Here is a 22,700-nt window from a genome sequence, read left to right on the forward strand (position 1 = left end):
GATTTCAGGCAAAGTGGAGAAATGGAAGGTTAGAAATAATCTACTGACAAAAAAGTATTATGAATCTACAGATAAAAATGTATTATGAAATGACTACTCCATTTAGAGAGCAAATCCATATACTCATGGATGTGTCAATTACCAGTTTGTAATCCCTTACCTTCTGTGTTGTTTTCTTCTGAATCAGGTGGGAATCATTATGTTTATTGAAAATATATTCACCTGAGTGCTTATGGAAGCAGTGAAATATATCAATAATAAAAGAGTATGTGATTCCTCAGGAATAAAAAAACATTAATTTAAGGATTGATATGAGATGGTTTCTTTCTGAAGCGAAGGTCTTTCTTTAGTTTACAGCAAGAACTTATTAGGACAGGATGTTGCCAGATGGAGAAAACTCATGCATGATTTACATAATGTTCTTTCATACTATTTGAGCTTCGTAGTTCAGTTCTGAAGTATCTTCTAGTAAGTATTCGGAACAATCAAGGAATGATGTAGAAACTTGTGATAGTGTTTTCCATAATGACACCTAAAAGAGAGATAGAGATGAGGGAGAGAGAGAGAGAAAGAAAGCGAATGAGAGAAACAAACAATATTTTAGCTGTGAACATTCAGTCTTTTGGTCCATTCCATCATGAAATTTATTTTAATCTGTCAGCTTAACTGTTTATTTCCTGTACTTTAACTCACAATAATTTCTAGTTGTTTAGCATTTTAAAATCAGTTTCTATCATAAACTTTTTACATTTTTTATATTGTATTATGTTGTCCAAAGTTACATTATTCACTTTGTTCATATCTTAATGGGTCTTTCAAGATATATATATATATTTTTTAAAGATTTTATTTATTTTTTGACAGAGATCACAAGTAGATAGATGGAGAGGCAGGCAGAGAGAGAGAGAGAGAGAAAGGCTCCCCGCTGAGCAGAGAGCCCCATGCAGGACTCGATCCCAGGACCCCGAGATCATGACCCGAGCCGAAGGCAGCGGCCCAACCCACTGAGCCACCCAGGTGCCCCAAGATATATTTTTTAAGACACAAAGAGTGACTGAGACTAAAATGAAGGATAGAGAACATTTGGCATGAATCAAGATATATTTTTTTTCAAATTACATGTTATTTTAAGTACCATGGATATAGAAAATGAGTTAAGGAAGCTCCAAGTCATAGCTGAATCTTTTCAATAGAATTTCTGGAATCTATTTCCTGGAGTATTCCCTACCCTGGCTTCAGTAAGAGGAGATAGAAACAAGAAGGGAACGAATATTTATTTATATATACTAAACATTGGAATAAACCTTCACCATCTTATTTACCTACATTTTCCAAATAGTACCACAATAAAATGCTTAAGTGCCAAGGCATTAAATATATTTACATCAGGTATTAACGAGAAAAGCATAATTTTGTCATATATAAACGGATTTCAGAGATCAATCTTTAAAAACACAATGAATAGGGTGCCTGAGTGTCTCACTCATTTTTGTCCCACCCTTGGTTTTCACTCGAGTTGTGATATCAGGTTTATGTAATTGAGTCTGGGTTGTATAATGGATCTGGGCTCCACGCTGGGCACAAGAGGCAGCTAAAGATTCTATCTCACCCTCTCTCTCTGCTTCTTTCCCTGTCAGGATCTCTCATTCTGTCTAAATAAAAACAGAAAATCTTTAAAAAATGAAAATGAAAATGGCCAAAGAGCTGATTCCAAAAGAAACCCTTCTTATTAAACATAGTTTGAAAAGATTATCAATTTCATTCATGGAAAAATACATTCAATTTAAATTCCAATCACATATCCTTTTGCCTATCATATTAATAAAGTGACCTTTTTGATATATATATTTTAACAAACACAGATGAAAATGATGTAGGAAACATTAATCCCATACATTCTTGGTAGGCGTTTAAGGGTATGCATTCTCTCAGGGAGTGTTTTTCAGCATTGATATTTCAATGTCACATAGACACAGGTCTAGCATTTCCATATGCTGCAAGTAATCTCACCCAGAGGCACAAAGAAAATCACAGCAGTCCTTTCCGTGTTGGCAAAAGGTCAGAGACCACTTCAATGCCCATAAGAAGGAAGCTAAATGAATCAGGGATAGTATTTTATGTGGTTATAAAAAAAGGAAGTGGATATATAGTCAATGCTTTCTAAAATATGTTGAAAAGTGATAGAGTTCTGAACTGTATGCTGAGGATGGTAATATTTTCATTAACTCTAGAATAATATATATCACACACACACGGACTCATATCCATTAGTTTTATTTAAGAGAGCATGGGGATAACATAATATTTGTGTCCTGAGGGTATGGAAATTGCATTCTTGGAATCAAAGTTAGATGAATTACTTAATTTTTTAAAATACCCCCTTTGGTTGTTGAAAATACATCATAATGATGCTGCATTAAAAATAAAGCTTTTAAATACCTTTTCTTCGTAGATGGCTTATTAATCATCTTGGTTTATTAGTAGTTCTTAACAACTGTCTTCTGACAATGGCTGCAGGGATAGCAAGATTCCTCGGATCAGCGTAAGATCTAAATGTCTGTGTCAGAGGGTGAGTCACTGTAGAGACAGTTCTGGACTCATGGCTCTTAACCACATCATGCCCCAACCACACTGCCAATCAGTATGGTTTCCCTGCACTCTTAGGAGTTTGCCAGATATGCTCTTTGTCCAAGGCTTCAGCAAACAAGAGTGAAAACTTCTCTGTGGTTTCTAACTGTTAAATATTAGAAAAAGGGATCTATCTCCTTATCCACCCAACTATATACTAATATATGCTGTACTTATCATCTATCTGTCCATCTATCTATCAACCCTCTATCATCATCTATCTATCATCCTTATCCATCCAGACCTATTGATCTATCTATATAATAGAAATACAGACTGAGACATTTGTATAGTTCACATAATAACAGATATAAGAGAGGCTTACGTTCAAAGGAAGCAACATAAGAGAGACAATTTTTATGTTTACTGCTAAATTTATCATCTAGAAAGAAAGTAAATATTTATTAATAAGTATTAATAAAGTGAATGAAAGATTTAGGAGAGTTTCAAATTGATACATTCCAATAGTTTTCAGTCCCATCCAATACTCACAACCTAAAAGGCAAGCCTGCTCCATCCCAAGTAAAATCATTATCTCCATGGAGTAGTTCCTTGGACACTCAAATACATTTTTTTTTTTAATTTCTATTTGCTTATTTCCCCACCAGGAGCTGCTGGGCATTACTATCACTCGGTGTTCTCAGTTTCCATTGTAATCTATGTCTAGAAAAACCCCTAAACTTTCTGTTCTTCCACAAATGGCTTTTATGTGTCAGATGCACACTGTGGCATTGATCAGATTAATTTTCTGTGAGTTAGATACATAGTTATGTTAATCTCTATCACAAATCTTAGCATCTTTGGTAAGAGTTTACCTGAAGGTTAGGATGTTCATTTATTCTCCTTTCTTCTCAAGGTAATTTGGCTACTTTTGCTCAAATGAGAATTAGGAAAAAAAAAAGTGCTTCTAAAATTCAGTCTGATCTCATTTGATGTCACTGAAGCTCAGATTCTCACCTGCATGCCTGAAGAAGCTGGTCCTGGATGCATCCCACATTTTCTGAAATCAAATCTCACATGGAATGTTGACTGGGAAATATTCCCCTTTTGCCTTTCTTGCAGTAGTATTTAAACATGAATGATACAAAATATAGGAGTCTGGGGAAGGTAATTCCCTGAAGTCGCAGTTTATTTTTTTTCCCCCTTCCTTTTTAATTAAGAATCCTGGGCTAGAAGTAGTAAAGAACTTAATCCTCAATATGTATTAATAGGTTATGGGAAAAAAGTGATCTCTTCTTGAAATTAAAGGTGAATATTTGGGCCATAAAGGATGTCTTTTGGCTAGAATAGAAAAAAATAATAAAAACACTGATTATCTAGTGATCTAGTGGCCAGGACATGGTTCTTGATACCATTATCCAAGAAAATGAATAGAACTTCTTAAGTAAATGGCTGATTCTAGGTTTGGGGAAGGGAATGTACAAGATGAACTAGAGCATCCTGTAGTGATGGAAGGTAAGGAAGTGCACACACACACACACAAACACACACACACACACAGTGATGAGAATATGGCAAAGGGACCACAAGAGCAATGTGAAGAACCCCTGGTGACAAAAGCTGGAAAAAAATTGAGAAACAAAAAAATGACTCTGGGACGCCTGGGTGGCTCAGTTGGTTAAGCAGCTGCCTTCGGCTCAGGTCATGATCCCAGCGTCCTGGGATCGAGTCCCACATCGGGCTCCTTGCTCAGCAGGGAGCCTGCTTCTCCCTCTGCCTCTGCCTGCCTCTCTGTCTGCCTGTGCTGGCTCTCTCTCCCTCTCTTTCTGACAAATAAATAAATAAAATCTTTAAAAAAAATGACTCTGAATTGAAATATAACTCATAGTTTAAATAATCCACAAATTCATAATGATATTAAACACTTAAATAAATAAGTAATCAATAGGTGAAAATAGACAAATCTCCCATAATAAAAGAATCTCTAACGATACTGTAGTTACTCTGCTCTCAAAAATGTAGGTTAATTCTCAGTCTCTTATTTGTAGAGTGCACACAAATGAGTTCCATCTTAAAGACTCACTGTGGAGTGGGATGGAAGGAGTCATTTTAAGAGGAGAAATGTGGAAAATACTACCTTAACCAGGTGATCAAGGTTAACATCAACTGTGATGAGTCACATTGAAAGTATGTACCCACTGGCATGATCTGATGCAAATGGAGCTTGGCCTCTGTGATCTTTCTCCTAATAACCCATGACCCCTGTCCAATCTTGAGTAAAATATCAAACAAATCCCAAGTGAAGATTTTTATATAAAATGTATCACTAGTTCTGCTCAAAACAATCAAGTTCATCAAAACAAGAACAGTTGAACAGAATTCTTGTGATGTGCAATGCATTAGCTATAGAAATGTAGCGTCATTATTTTACATATTTCAAAATAATAAAATGCTGTATGTTAATTGTACTTGAAATAAATAAGAGAATATGTAGAAAAACTCACTGTCTGAAGGTGCTGAAGAAGATATGTCAGCTGAGTTTAATGTGGTATGCTGGATGAGATTCTGGAGGAGAAAAATGCCATTAGTGAAAAATAATCTGAATAAAATATGGTTGTTTGTTAAAAATAGTGTCTTCCCATGAAGTTAATTATTTGTGAACTAATGTACTCTTTCATGTAAGATGGTAACAGAGGAAACTGAGCACAGAGCATGTGGCAAATTTCTTTTTCACCATTTCCCTGTTAATATAAACCTGTTATAAAATATGAATTTTTTAAACATAAATGGCTTATTTCATTTAATATGTCATCAACATGTATTTCTGTTGTAGCATGGCACAGGAACCTTCCTTTTCTATGTGGGATAATATTTCATTATATGTGTACCACATTTTGTTTGTTTATATGGTGATGGGCACTTGGGTTGCTTACTTATTTTTGCTAATGTGACTTTTGCTGATATGGACATGCGGGTACACATATTTCATCCAATCCCCACTTCCAATGCTTTTGTTATATACCTGAAGGTGGAAACTAGAGATCACTTTCTCATTGTATTGTTAACTTTCTGGGATGTCATACTGCCCTTCTTTGTGGCCACACTAGTTTTATATTTATGAACAGCATGTACATACATGTTTAGTGTTGTTGGGTATTTTCTCATCTGCTCATTGCCCACTTTGAAATATATATATATCTATATATACAGATATATAGATATATAGATTTTTTTAATAATTTTGATTTTATTTATTTATTTAACAGAGAGAGAGAGAGAGAGATCACAAGTAGACAGAGAGGCAGGCAGAGAGAGAGAGGGAAGTAGGCTCCCTGCTGAGCAGAGAGCCTGATGCAGGGCTCGATCCCAGGACCGTGGAATCATGACCTGAGCTGAAGGCAGAGGCTTAACCCACTGAGCCAGTCAGGTGCCCCTGAATATATATTTTTTGATAAATGTTTATTGAAGAGTTTTGTTAATATTGAGGTTTAGGAATTCCATGAATTGACTTTTCACTCTATGCACTGTGGCCTTTGATGAAGTTTTTAACTTTGAGCTTAACAAATTTATTCATTTATTTCTCCTGTAAGCTTTTTTAGTGTCATATTCAAGAAACTATTTCCTAACTTAATGTCTTGAAGGGTTTTTTTTCATTTATATTTTCTTCTAAATAATTTATAGTTTCAGCTCTTACATTTAGGTTTTTATCCATTTTGAGTTTATTTTTTATACGGTGTAAGTTAAGCCCTACCTTTATTCTTTTGCACATGAGTCTCTAGTTTTTTTCCAAACTATTTGTTGAAAAAACCATCCTTGTCCTATTAGGTGACTTTGATACTCTTGTAGAAAGTCAGGTGACCATATAGGTGATATTTTGTTTCTGGGATCTCAAATCTATTCCATTTGTCTGTGTACCTCTCTCAATGCCGTTTCCACACTGTTTTCATTACTATAACATTATGATAAGCTTTAAAATCAGGAGATGTGAGACCCACAACTTTTTCTTTTCGATATTTTTTTTTCTTTTGACTAAAGATCTCTTGAGTTTCCATATGAAACTGTCAGCTGATTATTCTATATCCTCAAAAATTGCCGTTGGAGTTTTGATACGGGTTGTATTAAAAGTTTATTGCTTCATATATTAACTTCTAAACATTGAGTCTCCTGATCCATGAAGATGTGACATCTTTCAGAGTACACAGACACACACACACTATGATCTGTTACAAAGAATTTGGTTTTGTATAGATGGAAGCTGAAGAGTACAAAATCTGCAGAGTCAATGTACCATTTTGAGTTTAACACCACAAACTGCTATAAGCCTGTAAGAGTTGGTGTCCTAGTACAGGTTCATAGGCAGGAGTTCCATACATCAGGAAGAGTTACTGTGTCAGAGGGAAGCCATCAGACAGGAAGAGCTAATGGTTGAATTTGCAGGCTCTCAGGCAGGAGAATCCCCTCATGGAAGTTTAGTCTTTTATAATTTTCAGGCCTTCATTTGGTTGAATGAGGAACCACTTTAGTAAGGGCAACCTACTTTATTCACTCTCTCAATACAAAAGTTAATATCATCCAGAAAAATCTTAGTAATCACCAAAAGCAATAGTCAAACCAATATCTAAGCATCCTATGCTCTAGAGAAGTTAACACATAAAATTAACCAGTCCATTGATTATCCACACAGTACATGTGTGTATGTGCGTGTTTGTGTGTTTGTGTGTGCGTGTTTGTGTGTTTGTGTGTTTTTTTAATCTCCACAAACCATACCTAATCTCCAAATAAAGACTATACATGGTTATGATTCCACCTAATCATACTACTATCCTGCGTGCAAATGAAAATGCACTAAAACCTCTGCAAGAAGGCAGGGTAAAACTTTTGGGTGATTTATACTTTCCCCTTGATGTTTAGTTAGCTAAAAACACTGATGGCAAATAAAATTACAGAAAGGCTATGACACAAATTCAATATATCTTCAGTTTCATGGTAAGGTAATAAGAAAGTGAAAAACATAAAACATTTGTGATATATATATATATTTCACACATAAACATATTCATAATATAAATAGTAAATAAAATACCATCTTCATTTTTTTAACAGTCCTATGATTAATTTACAATTACTTTCTTTTATTATGCATTCTGTATTCAATGTGCCTTCAGCAAGCAGGAAAGCTGGTCGTGTTTCTTTAGCTGGTGGGGTGACACAAACCTTTATTCCTCAAGTGTCTGGGTCATTAGTAATTATTCCTGGATTGCGTTGTTTTAGTTTTCCATTGACCTTGATATCAGAGCATATGGGATACTAATTGTGGTCCTATGGATCTCCTGTATTTGATATACTCTTCCTTACCTCCACTGTACAATAGTAGTCCAATTTCCCCTTGGTTGCCAGGATCAGTCACCCCAGCCAGCACAACAACTTACTCCTTTGCCTTTAGATAGCTCAAGACATGAGCTATCCAAAGTGGTCAGGCAGCAGTCTTAACACTCTTGTTCAACAGAATTGTTGTGTCTCCTGCTGAAAACATTTCTCCCATTGGGATGGAGCATAAGTAAAAGGGAATAGGAAGCAAAAAACTTGATAGTGGTTCACTAGGGTTAGTAATGTGTGGTGCTTCTCCCATTTCTACCCTTTGAATAGAGGTCTGGGTATGGGAGTTGAGCAACATATTATGGATGCTGATTCAGAGCATCTATGAACTTTATAAGAACTGAAGCTCCTTGTTCCAACACAGGGAGTATTGCTACCTGTGTTGTACTATAACTAATCCTACAGTAGGTCGTTCCACCATTTTATGAGACTAACTGCTTCAAAACGGTGGGAAATATGGTATGACCAGTGAATTCCATGAGCTTGGGCCCATTATGGCACTTATTTGGTATGAACTAAGATTGATGATCAGAAGCAATGCTGTGTGAAGTGGTATGAATGTGGTTAAAAAATTCTCTAAGGTCTCAATGTAGTTTTGGCAGAAACATTACATGCAGTGAATGCAATCCATATCCAAAGGAAGCGTCTGTGTGGCAGTAAGAACAAATCACCACCCTCCAAGGATGGAAGGAGTCCAATGTAATCAACCTGCACCCAGGCTGATCATGCCAAGGAATGCTGACATATGTGGTCTTCAGGTTGCTTCTGCTGCTGAAAGATTTGGCACTCAGCCATTGTCATGCCCAGGGTAACTTTGGTGGTTGGAAGTTCATACTGTAGAGATCATGTATATCCTCCATCTCTGCCACCAAGACCACTGTGTACATGCACCTATTGAGCTATGACGGTAGTAGATGGGGAAAGAGGCAACCGGTATGCATAAAATGGGTTATCCTATCCACTTGTATATTAAAATAGACCTCTGCAGGTCAGTCTTTGGTGAGCATTGACAAGGGACAAAGATATGTGTGTGTTTTTACTTATTCAGAGAGCTATGTAAACATGTTTCTTCCTCATATTTTCTTGTTACAAATTTTCCATTTTTTTCCCCAAATCCCTGATTATTCAGCCAAATCTTTAGCCAAAACCCAAGCATAGGTATACTTTCTATACCTGGCCATTTCTCCTTCTAGGAAAGTGAACACCAGGTTCATCTCTCCAAGTTCAAACAATTGAAAGAAATTCCCTTCACCACTGACCTTCATGGATTTTCTACAATGTGGCTGTAGTGCTGCATCTAATTACTTTTGAGTTGTATCTACATATTACTGCAGAAGTTTCTGTATAATAGGCCCACATCTTTTCTTCTACAGTTGGTCATAGTGGACCCCTCACATGGTCTTGGGTTCAGGGTCAGGGAGAAAGCACTATAACAAAATTCTGGAATGGTGGGGCCCCTCGGTGGCCCCACCTCTTCCTTCTGCTTATGTCATGATCCCAGGACCCTGGGACCCAACACAAGCCCTGTTTGGAGTCTCTGCTCAGCAGGGAGCCTGCTTTCTCCCCTCTCTCTGCCTGCCTCTCTGCCTACTTGTGATCTTTTTCTGTCAATTAAATAAATCAATAAAAAAATTGGGGAATGTGATCATTTGGACACTTCATGTAAGTTTTTCTTCAGTTCTGGCTTGGGATAGGTCACTTATACAATAGTTCCCCCATATATGTGTGGTGAGGTAGAGATGTGTTTCAAAACCCCCAGTGGATATCTGAAACTATAAATAGAACTGAACACTATCTACACTGTTTTTCCATACATGTATACCTAGGATAAAGTTTAATTTATAAATTATGCACAATAAGATGTTAAAAATAATAACAAAGTAGAAAACTTACAACAACATACTGTAAAAAAAGAGTTATCTGAATATGGTCTCTCTCAAAATACCTGAGTGTACTGTACTCATCCTTCTACTTTTGATGATGTGAGATGATGAATTATCTGTTGTGTAAGAAATACATGGGAAACTTCATGTAAACAGTCAACCTGATGAGAAGGCTTTCCAGAAAATGACCTCAAAGAAGAAATAAATCACCACAAAACAAACTTCTTCAGCCTCTAGGTTCTGAAAAAGAGCCCAAAAAATCAATTCAGTTTCATTGTTCATTTTTCTCATGGAATAAATCTAGTACACCAAGTTCCCAAAGATAATGAAATTATCTGAAAGAAAAACATAACAAGGAAAAACAACATTCATTTCTTACTCAAAATAAATGGAGAATGATAGCAGTTGGAAAAGGAAAAATGGGTACTCACTGCTGCTTGGCATGAATATTTACAGAAATTGAGGTGTACATATTTTGATCACTTTACCTCCATTTTTAGACCATTCATTCACATTATATGAGGAAACAAAGTCCAGAGACATAAAACCAATTCTCTAAGTCACACATCTAATCAAAAAACTCAGGCTTTTAAAAATTTTTTTTTCATCTGCTTGTTTTTAGGTATTTAGGAGTTCTCATTCTGTGCAAGACAGCCAAGTAATTTTGAATCAATTCAGAGTTAGAGGATATGGTAATGTTCATATACGTGGAAAAGATCATCTTATTTTTGTCATGGATTAAAAACGTGTCCCCGTATTTTCCCTTCTGAATACTGCCATGAGTGTTCAAGTAGTGTGGGTGATTTCCACAGGCTTTTCTTAGAAGACTGTGATCTGGGATGCTTGGGTGGCTCAGTTGGTTAAGCGGCTGCCTTCAGCTCAGGTCATGATCCCAGCATCCTGGGATCGAGTCCCCCATTGGGCTCCTTGCTTGGCGTGAGCCTGCTTCTCCCTCTGCCTCTACCTACCACTCTGTCTGCCTGTGCTCGCGCACTCTCTCTCTCTAACAAATAAATAAATAAAATCTTAAAAAAAAAAAAAAAGAAAGAAGGCGACTATGATCTTTAAGTACATGAATATGGTCCCTTATTTAATATCAAGCTCTTATAGTCAAAAGGTGGTGGGTATAGTTAAAAAGAGGACAAAAATTATATATATTTTTTTCTGAGACCATGGTGTTATAATTTTAGATAAATCCTTTAGCTTCATGGGGCTTCTGTTATCCCATTTGTGAAATTAGAAAATCAGTTTTATTATTGTTATCATGTGAGCAGTTACTTGTACTATCAAATTAAATCCATTTTTTCAGCCTGGGGTAGCAATGGATCTCTTATGAAGATGCAGAGGTAAAAGTAGATAAAGCAATGAAAGGAACTGCTGTAGACACATCAAGACCTGTTGAATTTGAAAGAAGGGGAAGTGAAATCTCAGGCAATTTCTTGTCTTCACTTTCAGTGTTTGACGATTTTCTAGGAAGTACTGTTAAACACCTGTTAACTAAAAAAAAAAAAAATTAAAAAGTCACTGGAAAAAAAAAGAAAAGGAAGGACTCTGCTCATAATCTCACTAATTTCTTCATTGTCTTTTTAAATGTTCAGGTCTTACGATAGTTTATATTATCCTCCCACTCAGGATGTATTAGATATTTCAAAGACTGTCATCACTGGAAATGCTTTAAATGGGTTTAAGAAGAAGACAATATCGGAGGCATCTTCAGTACTGGGACGTCAGATGGTCTAGTGAGGCCACCAGAATGTATGTGTGGAAAGGTCTATGTGCAATAGTTTTGATTTAAACATACAAATTCTTACTCTAACTGAGCCACAGATGTAAATGATTCCTCTAGTGGTAGGTTAGGATGGCATTGCAGTGTCTTAGAACATAATTAGGAATTTTGTCTCTCTGAGGCCACATCTCCTTCAAGTCTGTCTTGTAGAGTGCAAATAGTTTGTACTCTACTCTCTGCTCCCAGCTGTCACTTTGCCCCAACATTGTGCCAGGCTCTCACACTTTTGAGAAACTGCAAGGCTTTTTTCCCTTAGATCTGTGTACTATGGCTGATAGAGTAGTTATTACAAGTGTTTCTTCTCTTATATGGGATGAAATAGTGTTAATATCAATGGTAAAAATAGTAATAATAATAATAATTCAGGTTTACAGTTAAGAATACACCCTGTTTCTACATGTTCATTCTCCTTTGTTTGTTTCTTCCTTAGACTACCTTCACCATTTCATCTGTCCTTCTTATCCGTCACTGTGGCAACCACCAATATGTTTTGTGTATCTCTTGAGTTCAGTGTTTTGGATCATTTTTTTCTGATTTCCCATGTTAACGATGTCTTATGGTATTTGATCTTGCAGCATTCATCTTTTATTTTATTTAGCATAATTCCCATAATGATCCATCCATGTTGTCACAAATAGCAATACTCAAAAGATGAACCGTATTAATTTTATGAGGATAGAACTTTTTTTTTTTTAATTTGGAACTGGACCTGCCAGGATCTCCTGGCACTAATGTTTAGTCCTTGCCTACACCCCTCATCTTCAGTTGGGGTTTTGTGCTATGCTCCTCAAGCACCTGGAGCATGGACTTCTCCAATAGCCCATAGAAACTTTGCCTTTAGTGGGTAGCATTGTACTCTGCACTTGGCTGCTGAAGCACATGTCCTGGGTCTAATTCATAAGGTACCATTTTGCAGATTAGAAACAGATGGCCTTTTCTCATGCCACATTCTATTTATTTCCTAATAATAAAATTTCTATGAGTCATTCTTTATGTATGATAAAAACTAAATTTTCAAATATAATTTGGTTATTTAGAATTTTAATTATGGGATGCCTGGGTGGCTCAGTCAGTGAAGCATTTGCCTTTGGCTCAGGTCATGATCTCAGGGTCTTGGGATCTAGCCCTGCATTGGGCTCCTTGCTTGGTGGGGATCCTGCTTCTGTCTCTGCCTGCTTCTCCCTCTGCTTGTCTGCTCGCTCTGTCTCTGAGAAGTAAATAAATAAACATCTTTTAAAAAATAAAATAAAATTTTAATTGTAATGGAGTTCCAAGTTATACACTAATTTTTACGAATATTTATATACCCTTTTTTTCATGGGAAATACATTTTTAAGGTCAGTTACTATATGACCTTTTATTCTGTAAAAATGATCACTAGGTTTAACATTTATCTGTTTTTCATGGCTTTACTGGATACATACCACATAATAAGCAATCTACTTATTTAAAGTAAATTATCTAAGAGTTTTTAGTGTAGAAGGCTGTGAAACAACCATTAACTAATTTTACAATATCTTTGCCACTCTAAAAAGAAACCCTATTCCTCTTGCCCCTTTTAGTCACCTGTCATTCCTCTCCATCACCATCACTAGGAGTTCTAGGCAAATAGTAATCTACTTTTTTCTTTCTTTTTTTTTTTTTTTTATTTTTTAAGAAAGAGAGCTCACATTCAGGAGTAGTGGGGGAGGGGCGGGAGAGATTCTTAAGCAGACTCCATGGTGGGTGTAGAGCATGATAGGCTTAATCCCATTATCACGAGTTCATGATCTGAGCTGAAATCAAGAGTCTGAGCCTGAACAGACTGAGCTGAAAAGGCTCCCCTATAATCCACTTTATTACTCTATAGATTAACTTTTCTAGACATTTCATATAAAAGGAATTATAAAGTAGGTTTTCTTTTTTAACCTGTTTCTTTCATTTATCAGAAAGTTCTTAACATTAGTTTCACCCATGTTGTGGCAATTATCAGCATTTGTTTCTTTTTTGTTGATGAATAACCTTCCATTTTATGAATATATAATTGACCCATTCATCAGTTGTTTGAACTGTAGATTTTCCCCCATTTTAACTCTTATGAATAATGCTGCTATGAATATTGGTTTACAAGTTTATGTGAAGATATATTTAATTTCCCACAGGTAGTCATTTAAGATTAGAACAGCTAGGTCATTGTTATTATATGTTTAATCTTTGAGGCACTTCCACATCGTTTTCCAAAGTGGTTGCACCATTTAACATTACCACAAATAATTTATGAGAACTCTAATTACTCCACCACCTCACTAAAACTTGTCATTACCTGACTTTTTTGATTCTAGACATCCTAGTGGGTGGAACGTGGTGTCTCATTATGACTGAGGTTTGCATTACCAATTATCTGAAGGTGTTAACATCTTCTCATGTTCTTTTGGACATTTGTATGTTTTTTTGGAGTAGTGTTTATTCAGATATTTTGCCAGTTTTTAATTTGGGTTAGTGCCTCTTTAATTATTAAGTGGTAAGAGTACTTTATAGAGTCTGAAAACAAGTTCCTTATCAGATACATAATTTACAAAAAAAAAAAATGCCTGTCTTGGTGGCTCAGTTGGTTAGGCATCTGTCTTCTGCTCAGGTCATGATCTCAGGGTCCTGGTATCAAGCCCTGCATAAGGCTCCCTGCTCAGTGGGAGTCAGCTTCTCTTTCTCCCTCTCCCCCCAGATTCTCTTCTTACTCTCTCCCTCAAATAAATATAATCTTTAAAATATATACATATATGATTTACAAGCATTTCCTCCCAATATATGAGTTGATATTACACTTTGTTGACAATTTTCAGTATAATAGGTATGATTTTTGTGAAGTCTAAGGCAGCCAATCAAAGTCACTATGAGGTATTCATTTGCAATAAAATATTTGTTTATTTTCCACTCATGGGAATGAAATTTTTAATGACATTCACTGTTCTGCTTTTTTTTTTTTTTTCTGTGAAACGAACACTAAATTTGAAAGGGATTTTTTTTTTTTTTGGAGGGGGCTTAATTATATTGGTAAGGTGTTATTTAGTAATAAAAATCTTTTTGTGAGCTAAATATTACATATAATGAAATGCAGACCTTTTTAAGAATAAAGTTTGATGAGTTTAGATAAATGGCTCACATAGCCATTAAGAAATTCAAGACCTAGAATACTTTCATTAACCCAGAAAGTTCTGTCAAGTTCCTTTTCAGTTAATTCCCTCAGATACAACTACTGTCCTGATTTCTATCACTCCGTTTTAGTGTTGTCTATTCTTTATCTTCATGAAAATTGAATCACAGCATTTACTCATACTGTGCAGTCTCTGTTTTGGGATTTATCATATTCTTGTGCATATCATTAGTCCATTACTTTTCTTTGTTGGAGATTATTCTGTCTATCCTGCCGACTTGTGCCTTTCAAGTGCAGTGTATTTGCATTTAATGGAATTGTTAAATTTTGGGGAGTCAGTTCATATGATTTTAGTTTACTTTTTTTGTCCTCTTTATAATTTATTTTACTTCTTTTCTATATTTTTTTAGTTAAAAGAGTAGATGGTTTTTGTCTATTATTTAATTTTCTCTTCTTAACATCTTTATTTTTATTTTTATAAAACTTTTATAAAACTCTATTTTTTAGAGCAGTTTCAAGTTCACAGGAAAACTGAGCCAAAGCTATGGCGATTTCCTTCATCTCCCCTCATTAACAAATAGGCAGAGGGGCTGAATAGACATTTTCCAAAGACATACAAATGGCCAACAGATGCATCAAAATGTGCTCAACAACATATATCATCAAGGAGATATAAACCACAATCATAATGAGATATCACAGCACCTCTGTTAGACTAATTATTATTGAGAAGATAAGAGATATGAAATGTTGGTGAAGGTATGAAGTAAAGAGATCCCGTGCACACTATTGATGGGTATGTAACTTGGAACAGTTATTATGGAAAAAAGTATAGTGTTTCCTCAAGAAATTAAAAGTCGAACTACCATCCTTCAATCCTACTGTTGGGTATATATCCAAAGGATCAGAAATCATGATTGTGAAGGGCTATCTGTATTCCTAGGTTCATTACATCATTATTCACAGTTGCCAAGGTGTGGACACAACCTCATCCTTGACTGATAGATCAGTATAGGAAACGTGAGACATATATTATTCAGACATGAGAAAGAAGGAAACTCTGCCATTTGCAATATCATGGATGGAGCAGGAGGGCTTGATGTTAAATAGAACATGCAACACATAGAAAGAGATGTTTTGAAAGATCTTACTTATATGTGGAAATGATATAGTTCAATTCAGAGAAGCAGGGAGTAGAATGGTGTTACCAGGGGCCAGGCACTGGGGGAAATGGAGAGATGTTGTCTCTAGGGTGCATACTTCAGTTACATAGAATGAATAACTCTAGAGATCTAATATATAGCAAGGTCACTATAGTTAACCATTCCATATGTATATTTGGAATTGCAAAAAGGATAGATCTTAAATGAAGTCTTGAGTGCAAACACATAAAAACACACACACAGTAATAACTAAACAGAGAAGATAGATGTGCTAATTAGTTAGATTATGGTGATCTGTTTATATATATATATATTTCAGTTATATATGTGTGTGTAAGAATATATATAAATATATATAAAGTTATATAACATATATATAATATATATTATATATAACATATAATATGTTATATATATATAAAATTATATAACATATAAAGTTATATAATATATAAAGTTATATATATATATATATATATAAAATTGTTGTACATCAATGTGCCAACTTCTGGACACTAATGCAATCAGTAGCCTTCATAATATGCTCTAAAAGCAAAAAGTAGTGAGAACACTAAAACCATGGTATTTTAATGACTTTATTTTTAAAACAATGGGTATTAAGGAGGGCACATATTGCATGGAGCACTGGGTGTTATATGCAAACAGTGAATCATGGAACACTACATCAAAACTAGTGATGTACTGCATGGTGATGAATATAACATAATAAAATTTAAAAAAATTAAAAAGCAATCTTTGACAAGAAGAAAATATTGGTTTTGAAAAGCTTTCCAATTAAATAAAGGAGAACAGCATTAAAAATGAAATGGAATCTTGTCACAGTTACTAAAGATGTGTTATACTTGAATAACTGATATCAATGAATTTTATTTATTTATTAAGTTTTTATTTAAATTTCAGTTAGTTCACATACAGCCTAATAGGAGTTTCAGGTGTACAATTTAGTGATTCAACACTTACCTACCATATACCCAGTGCTCATTACCACGAGTGTACTCCTTTATCCCCATCATGTATTTAACTGTCCTCCTACCCACCTCCCCTCTGGTAACCAGAAGTTTGGTCATTATAGTTAAGAATTTGTTTTTTGAATTGCCCCTTCTCTATGTTTTTACTGTACCCATTTTTTTCTTAATTTTTACATGAGTGAAATCATATAGAATTTTTATCCTCTGACTTGTTTTATCATAGTACCCTCTAGCTCCTTGTCATTGCAAATGACTATATCTCATTTCTCATTCTTATTTATGACTGAGTAATATACTATATATATAGTGTATTACTATACACTATAGTCTATATACACTATACATAGGTAAATACATGACTATAGTCATATATATATATAGTTCATCATTTGATGGAAATGTTTTTTTTCCATAATTTTATTATTATAGATATTATTCCTATAAATATTGGGGTGCATGTGTACCTTTGATTTAATATTTTTGTACTCTCTAAAATGAATGAATTTTAAAACTTCATGAGATCACCCCTCGCATGCACATATTTGAAGAGAGGCTGATAATCTACTTTGCTCACTATAAGCATCAAAATTCTATTGGTAATTCTAACTTGTCAATAAACACTATGCCTTCTCTAGGAAAGTACAGATAAAGTGGCTTCCTGCTGCAAAAGTACATTCCCTCTAACTCTGTTAACTAGAGATGAGTTCACTAAGTATTTCTGAATGCCTCTCATACTTTCATTTATTCCATTGATAAACCCAATTTCAGATGAAATAATATACACTTTTTTCCCTTTAAATTAGGTTCTACCTTTCTGTATTACAATCTCAGAAAATACGTTGCATCTATGAGGTACTGTAATTTCTGAGGTAGTTTTGACCCTATAGATTATTTCACTTCTTTTCCTTTTAGAGTTGCAGAAGTATCTTGTTGTAACTCCTATAGGAGGATATATATAGCTCTTCCTATAGGAGCTATAGCAAGAGACTTCTACAACTCATATTTCATATTATGAAATATGAGCATTTCATAACCCATAGTGTCAAACTTGAGCTCTCCGGGAAAGAGAGAACCAGGCTGGCACTATAAGGAAAGCTACAAGTTTGAGGACAGAGGTAGAGAAAAAAATAAGGAAATCATATTTATTATTTATTATATTAGAGAGTGTTGGGCAAGTCAGGATGCACACTATCATATTTGATATCTGTACAGGTTTAAGGAATCTGCTAAAGTCCTCAATTCATCTTTTGCTTTCTGTGGTAATTTTAATATACCAGAGCTTTCTCATGGCATTTTTCACTTCTGCATTCCTCAGTGTGTAGATGAGTGGGTTGAGAAAAGGGGTCCCAATAGTATAAAATACAGTCACCATCTTGTCCATGGGGAAAGTGGTTGGGGGGCGTGTATATATGAATATACATGGACCAAAGAATAAGATTACTACTATGATGTGAGAAGTGCAAGTCGAGAGAGCTTTTTTCCTTCCTTCTGCACTGTGGTTCCGCAGTGAATGCAAGATGACAATGTATGAAATCATCAGAATCACAAAACTGCTTGAGCAAATGGCCCCACTGTTAGACACCATCAATAGGTTGATCATATATTTGTCCATGCAAGCAAGTTCCAGCAAGGGCTGCAAATCACAGCAGTAATGATCAATCAAATTGGGTCCACAGAAAGGCATTCTCAATGCCAAAATAATCTGGGCTATAGAATGGATAAAAGACCCTATCCATGCAAGAATGATCAGGGTGGTGCAGACCCGTCGTCTCATGATGGTTGAGTAATGTAAGGGCTTACAGATGGCCACATAGCGATCCACAGCCATGAGGATGAGCACAAAGATCTCCATACAGCCAAATAAATGTAGTGCAAAGACTTGAGTCATGCATTCGTTGTAAGATATGGTTCTTTGTGCGGAGAGTGAATCCACAATTAGTCTGGGGGCTGTTGTAGTTGAGAAGCAGGAATCAGCAAGGGACAAGTAAAATAGGAAATAATACATGGGGCTCTGAAGTGTCCGACTGAACTTGATGGTCACAATAATAAGCAAATTCCCTATCATGGTTCCCACATAGAAAATGAAGAAGATTACAAATACCATCTTCTTTTTCATAGGCTCTTGGGCCAATCCTAACAGTATGAATTCAGTTACGCTGATATTTTGCCACATTTTTTCAGGCAAAGTGGAGAAAGCACTGGTTAAAAATAATCTGCAAAGGAAAAAACAACATGAAATGAATACTCCATTTGGAGGCTCAAATCCATATGCTTGATAATGGATGTGCCACTTACCAGTAGGTAATCCCTTACCTTTTGTGTTGTTTTCTTTTGAATAAAGTGCAAGTCATAAAATTTATTCACAATCTATTCACCTAATTGCTAATGGAAGTAGTGAAATATATCAATAATGAAACAGTACTTGATTTCTCAGGCATAATAAATATTAATTTAGGGGATTTGGTAACAGGTTATCTTTCTGAGCTGAATATCTTTTTTTAGTTTACAGCAAGGACCTGTTAGGGTAGAATGTAGACAAATGAAGAAAAATCATACGTGATTTGCATGATGTGCACTCACACAATTTGAACCTGGTAAATCAGTTGTGAAGAGTCTTCTAGTAATATTCTGAACATTCAAGGAATGTTGCAAAAACATTTGATAGTGTTTTCTATAATGAAACCTAAAAGGGGGAGAGAGAGAGAAAGAGAGAGAGAGAGAGGGAGAACAAGTGAGAACCTTATTTTAATAGTGAGAATTTAGTCAATTGGTCCAGTCTAATGAAATGTATTTAAATCTGTTACCTTGACTGTTTATTTCCTGTTACTTGAACTCTCAATAACTTCTAGTTTTGTATAGTTTTAAATTCATTTCATGTTACAAAACTTTGTACTTTAAAAATTATACTATTTTGTACAAAGTTAAATTCTTTGCCTAGTTCAATGTATCAATGAATCTATCCACATATTTTCTTAAGGCACAAGGAGAGATTGAGACTAAAATAGAGGGCAAATAGAAAACAATTGGCATAAGTCAAAATATTCTTCCACATTTCATGCTATTTTAAGCACCAGGGATTTAGAAAATAAGCTAAGGAATTTCCACATTATAGCTGAAACTTGTCAATAGAATTCTTGAAATCTATTTTCTTGAGCATCCCATACTAGAACTTAAGTAAGAGAAGTTAGAAACAAGAGGTGACTAATATTTATTTATATCTGCCAAACAGTGGAATAAACCTTCTCTGTCCTCTTCACATACACTTTCCATATAGTAGCACAATTAAATGCGTAAGTGCCAAGGCATTATGTACTTTTACAATATGTATTCAAGACAAAAACATAATTTTCTAAAATATAAATGCATTTCAAAGGTCAATTTTTAAAAACACAGTGAAGAGAGTACTTGGGTGTCTCAGCTAGTTAAGTGTCCGACTCCTGATTTCCACTCAGATCATGATCTCAGGGTTGTGAGATTAAGTCCCACTCCAGGCTTCATGCTGAGTACAGAGCCAGTTCAAGTTTCTATCTGTCTCTTTCCTTCTGCCCCTTTCCCTGGTTTGGGTCTCTCTTTAAATAAATAAATAAACAAAATCTTTAAAAATAAACCAGTGCAAATGAAAATGGGCAAAAGAACTGATTTTAAAAGAAACTCTTCTCATTAAACATAATTTGTAAAGATTAGCAATTTCATTACTAGAAAAATACATTCAATTTAAATTCTAATTATATATCCATTCACCTGTCATATTAACCAAGAGACCTTTTTTGGATAAATGTCTCTTAATAAACACTGCTGAAAATGCTGCCAGAAACAATTGATCCCACACATTCTTGGTAGGAATTTAAGGGGATGCCATCTCTCAGGGAGTGATTTTCAGCATTGAGGATATTTCAGTGGAAAATAGACACAAGTCTAGTGCTTCCATTTGCTGTAAGTAGTCTCACTCACAGGCACAAAGACAATCACAACAGTCCTTGCCATGTTGGCAAAAGGTAAGAGACCACTTCAATACCCATCAGAAGGAACCTAAGTGAGCAGTGTTTTATGCAATCATTAAAAAAAAAAAAAGCAGTGGTTATACATGTGTAATGGTTTCTAAAATATGTTGTGAAGTGATAGAATTCAGGACTGTATGCTGAGGACGGTAATGTTTTCATTAAGAGCAGAACAATATATATCACACACTCATGGTCTCATATCAATTATATTTAAGAGAGTACTGAGATTGCATAATATGACTTTAGGGTGGGGAAGTTGTATTCTTGGAATCAAAGTTAGGAGGATGACTTACCTTTTAAAATGTTCCCTTTTAAATGTTCCCATATTAAAAATATGTCATAATGATCTGCATTGAAAATAAAGCTTTTAAAAACCTTCTCTTAGTAGATGGTTTGTTAATCACATTGGCATATTACTGGATGATAACAACTGTCCCCTGACAGACTGCAGAAACAGCAAAATTCCCAGGGCCAGAGTAAGATCTAAATGTCTGTGTAAGAGGGTGAGTCAGCTCTGGAGGCAGTTCTGGACTCAAGGCTCTTAACCACATCATATCCCAACCACACTGACATTCACTACAGTTTGCCCTGCACTCTCAGGATTTCACCAGATATGCTCTTTATCCAGCTCTTCAACAGACAGGAATGGGATATTGTCCATGGTTTCTAACAGTTAAATATTATAACAAAAAGATATTTATCTACCTATTATCTATCTATCTATCTATCTATCATCTATCTATCATCGATCTCTATCACCTATCATCTATCTATGGGAGGGTTATAGACTAAGCCATTTGTATCATTCACATAATAATAAATAAAAGAATAGCATAAATTTGAACAAAGCAACATAAGGGAATTTTTATCTGTTCACTGCTGAATTGAAGATGTATAAAAATCCCATGTTTAAAAGAAGTGTATGTTTAATAATAAGTATCATAAAATGAATGAAATAATTAAGAGAATTTCCCATTGATACAATTTGATAGTGATTGGTCTTATTCAATATGCAGTTACCACTGAAAAGGGAAGCCTACTCCACCCAAAGTATAATCATCTTCTCCATGGAGCATTTTCTTGAACACTGGAATAGATATAATTTCTATTTGCTTATCTCTCCATGAGGAGCCCATGTGTGTGTCTTATATCCCATCTATTCAGTTTAGATTGTGATGTACTTCCAGAAAATTCCCTAAACTTTCTATCCTTCCACAAATGCCACAAGTGTGGCATTTATCAGGTAACTTTCTCTGAGTATTAAATAAAGTTATGTTAATGCCCAACACAAATCTTACCAGTTTTGATAAGAGCTTATGCAAAGAGTGGGCAGTTCAGTTGTCTCTTCTTTTCTCAAAGTTACTTTGCCACGTTTTGCTCAAATGTCAATTAAAAAAAAAAAAAAGTGTTTCTAAAACTCTGTCTGATCTCTTTTGATGTTCAGGTTCTTGCTCCCTGCCAGAAAACAAAGATGGTCCTGAATTCATCCCACATTTTCTGAAATCAACTCTCACACGGAATGTTGACTGGTAAATGCCTCTCCTTTGCCTTTCCTGTAGCAGTATTTAAACATGAATGATGCAAAATATGGAGTCTGGGGAAGGTCATTCCCTGAAGTGCCCCTTCCCTTTTAATTAGGAAGCATGAGCTAGATGTAATAAAGAACTTAATCTTCAAAATTTATTTATTTACTGGTTTTTATTTATTTTTTTAGATTTTTATTTATTTTTTAAATTTCTTTTCAGTGTCCCAGAATTCATTGTTTATGCACCACACCCAGTGCTCCATGCAATACATGCCCTCC

General features: G+C 35.1%; 1 protein-coding gene across 1 annotated transcript; it reads right to left on the reverse strand.

Moving 5' to 3' along the window:
• Positions 1-18,135: 18,135 nt before the first annotated feature.
• LOC122914383 (olfactory receptor 4C11-like) lies at positions 18,136-19,068 on the reverse strand. Its single transcript, XM_044261002.1, has one exon. It carries the CDS (start codon positions 19,066-19,068, stop codon positions 18,136-18,138), a length of 933 nt encoding a protein of 310 aa, XP_044116937.1.
• Between the last annotated feature and the right edge of the window lie 3,632 nt (positions 19,069-22,700).

Source organism: Neovison vison, chromosome 7 (assembly GCF_020171115.1).
Source record: "Neovison vison isolate M4711 chromosome 7, ASM_NN_V1, whole genome shotgun sequence".
In the NCBI taxonomy this organism is placed as follows: domain Eukaryota; kingdom Metazoa; phylum Chordata; class Mammalia; order Carnivora; family Mustelidae; genus Neogale; species Neogale vison.

Coding starts and splice junctions, on each gene's coding strand:
- LOC122914383 (XM_044261002.1), bottom strand. CDS start 19,068: ATGTGGCAAAATATCAGCGTAACTGAATTCATACTGTTAGGATTGGCC.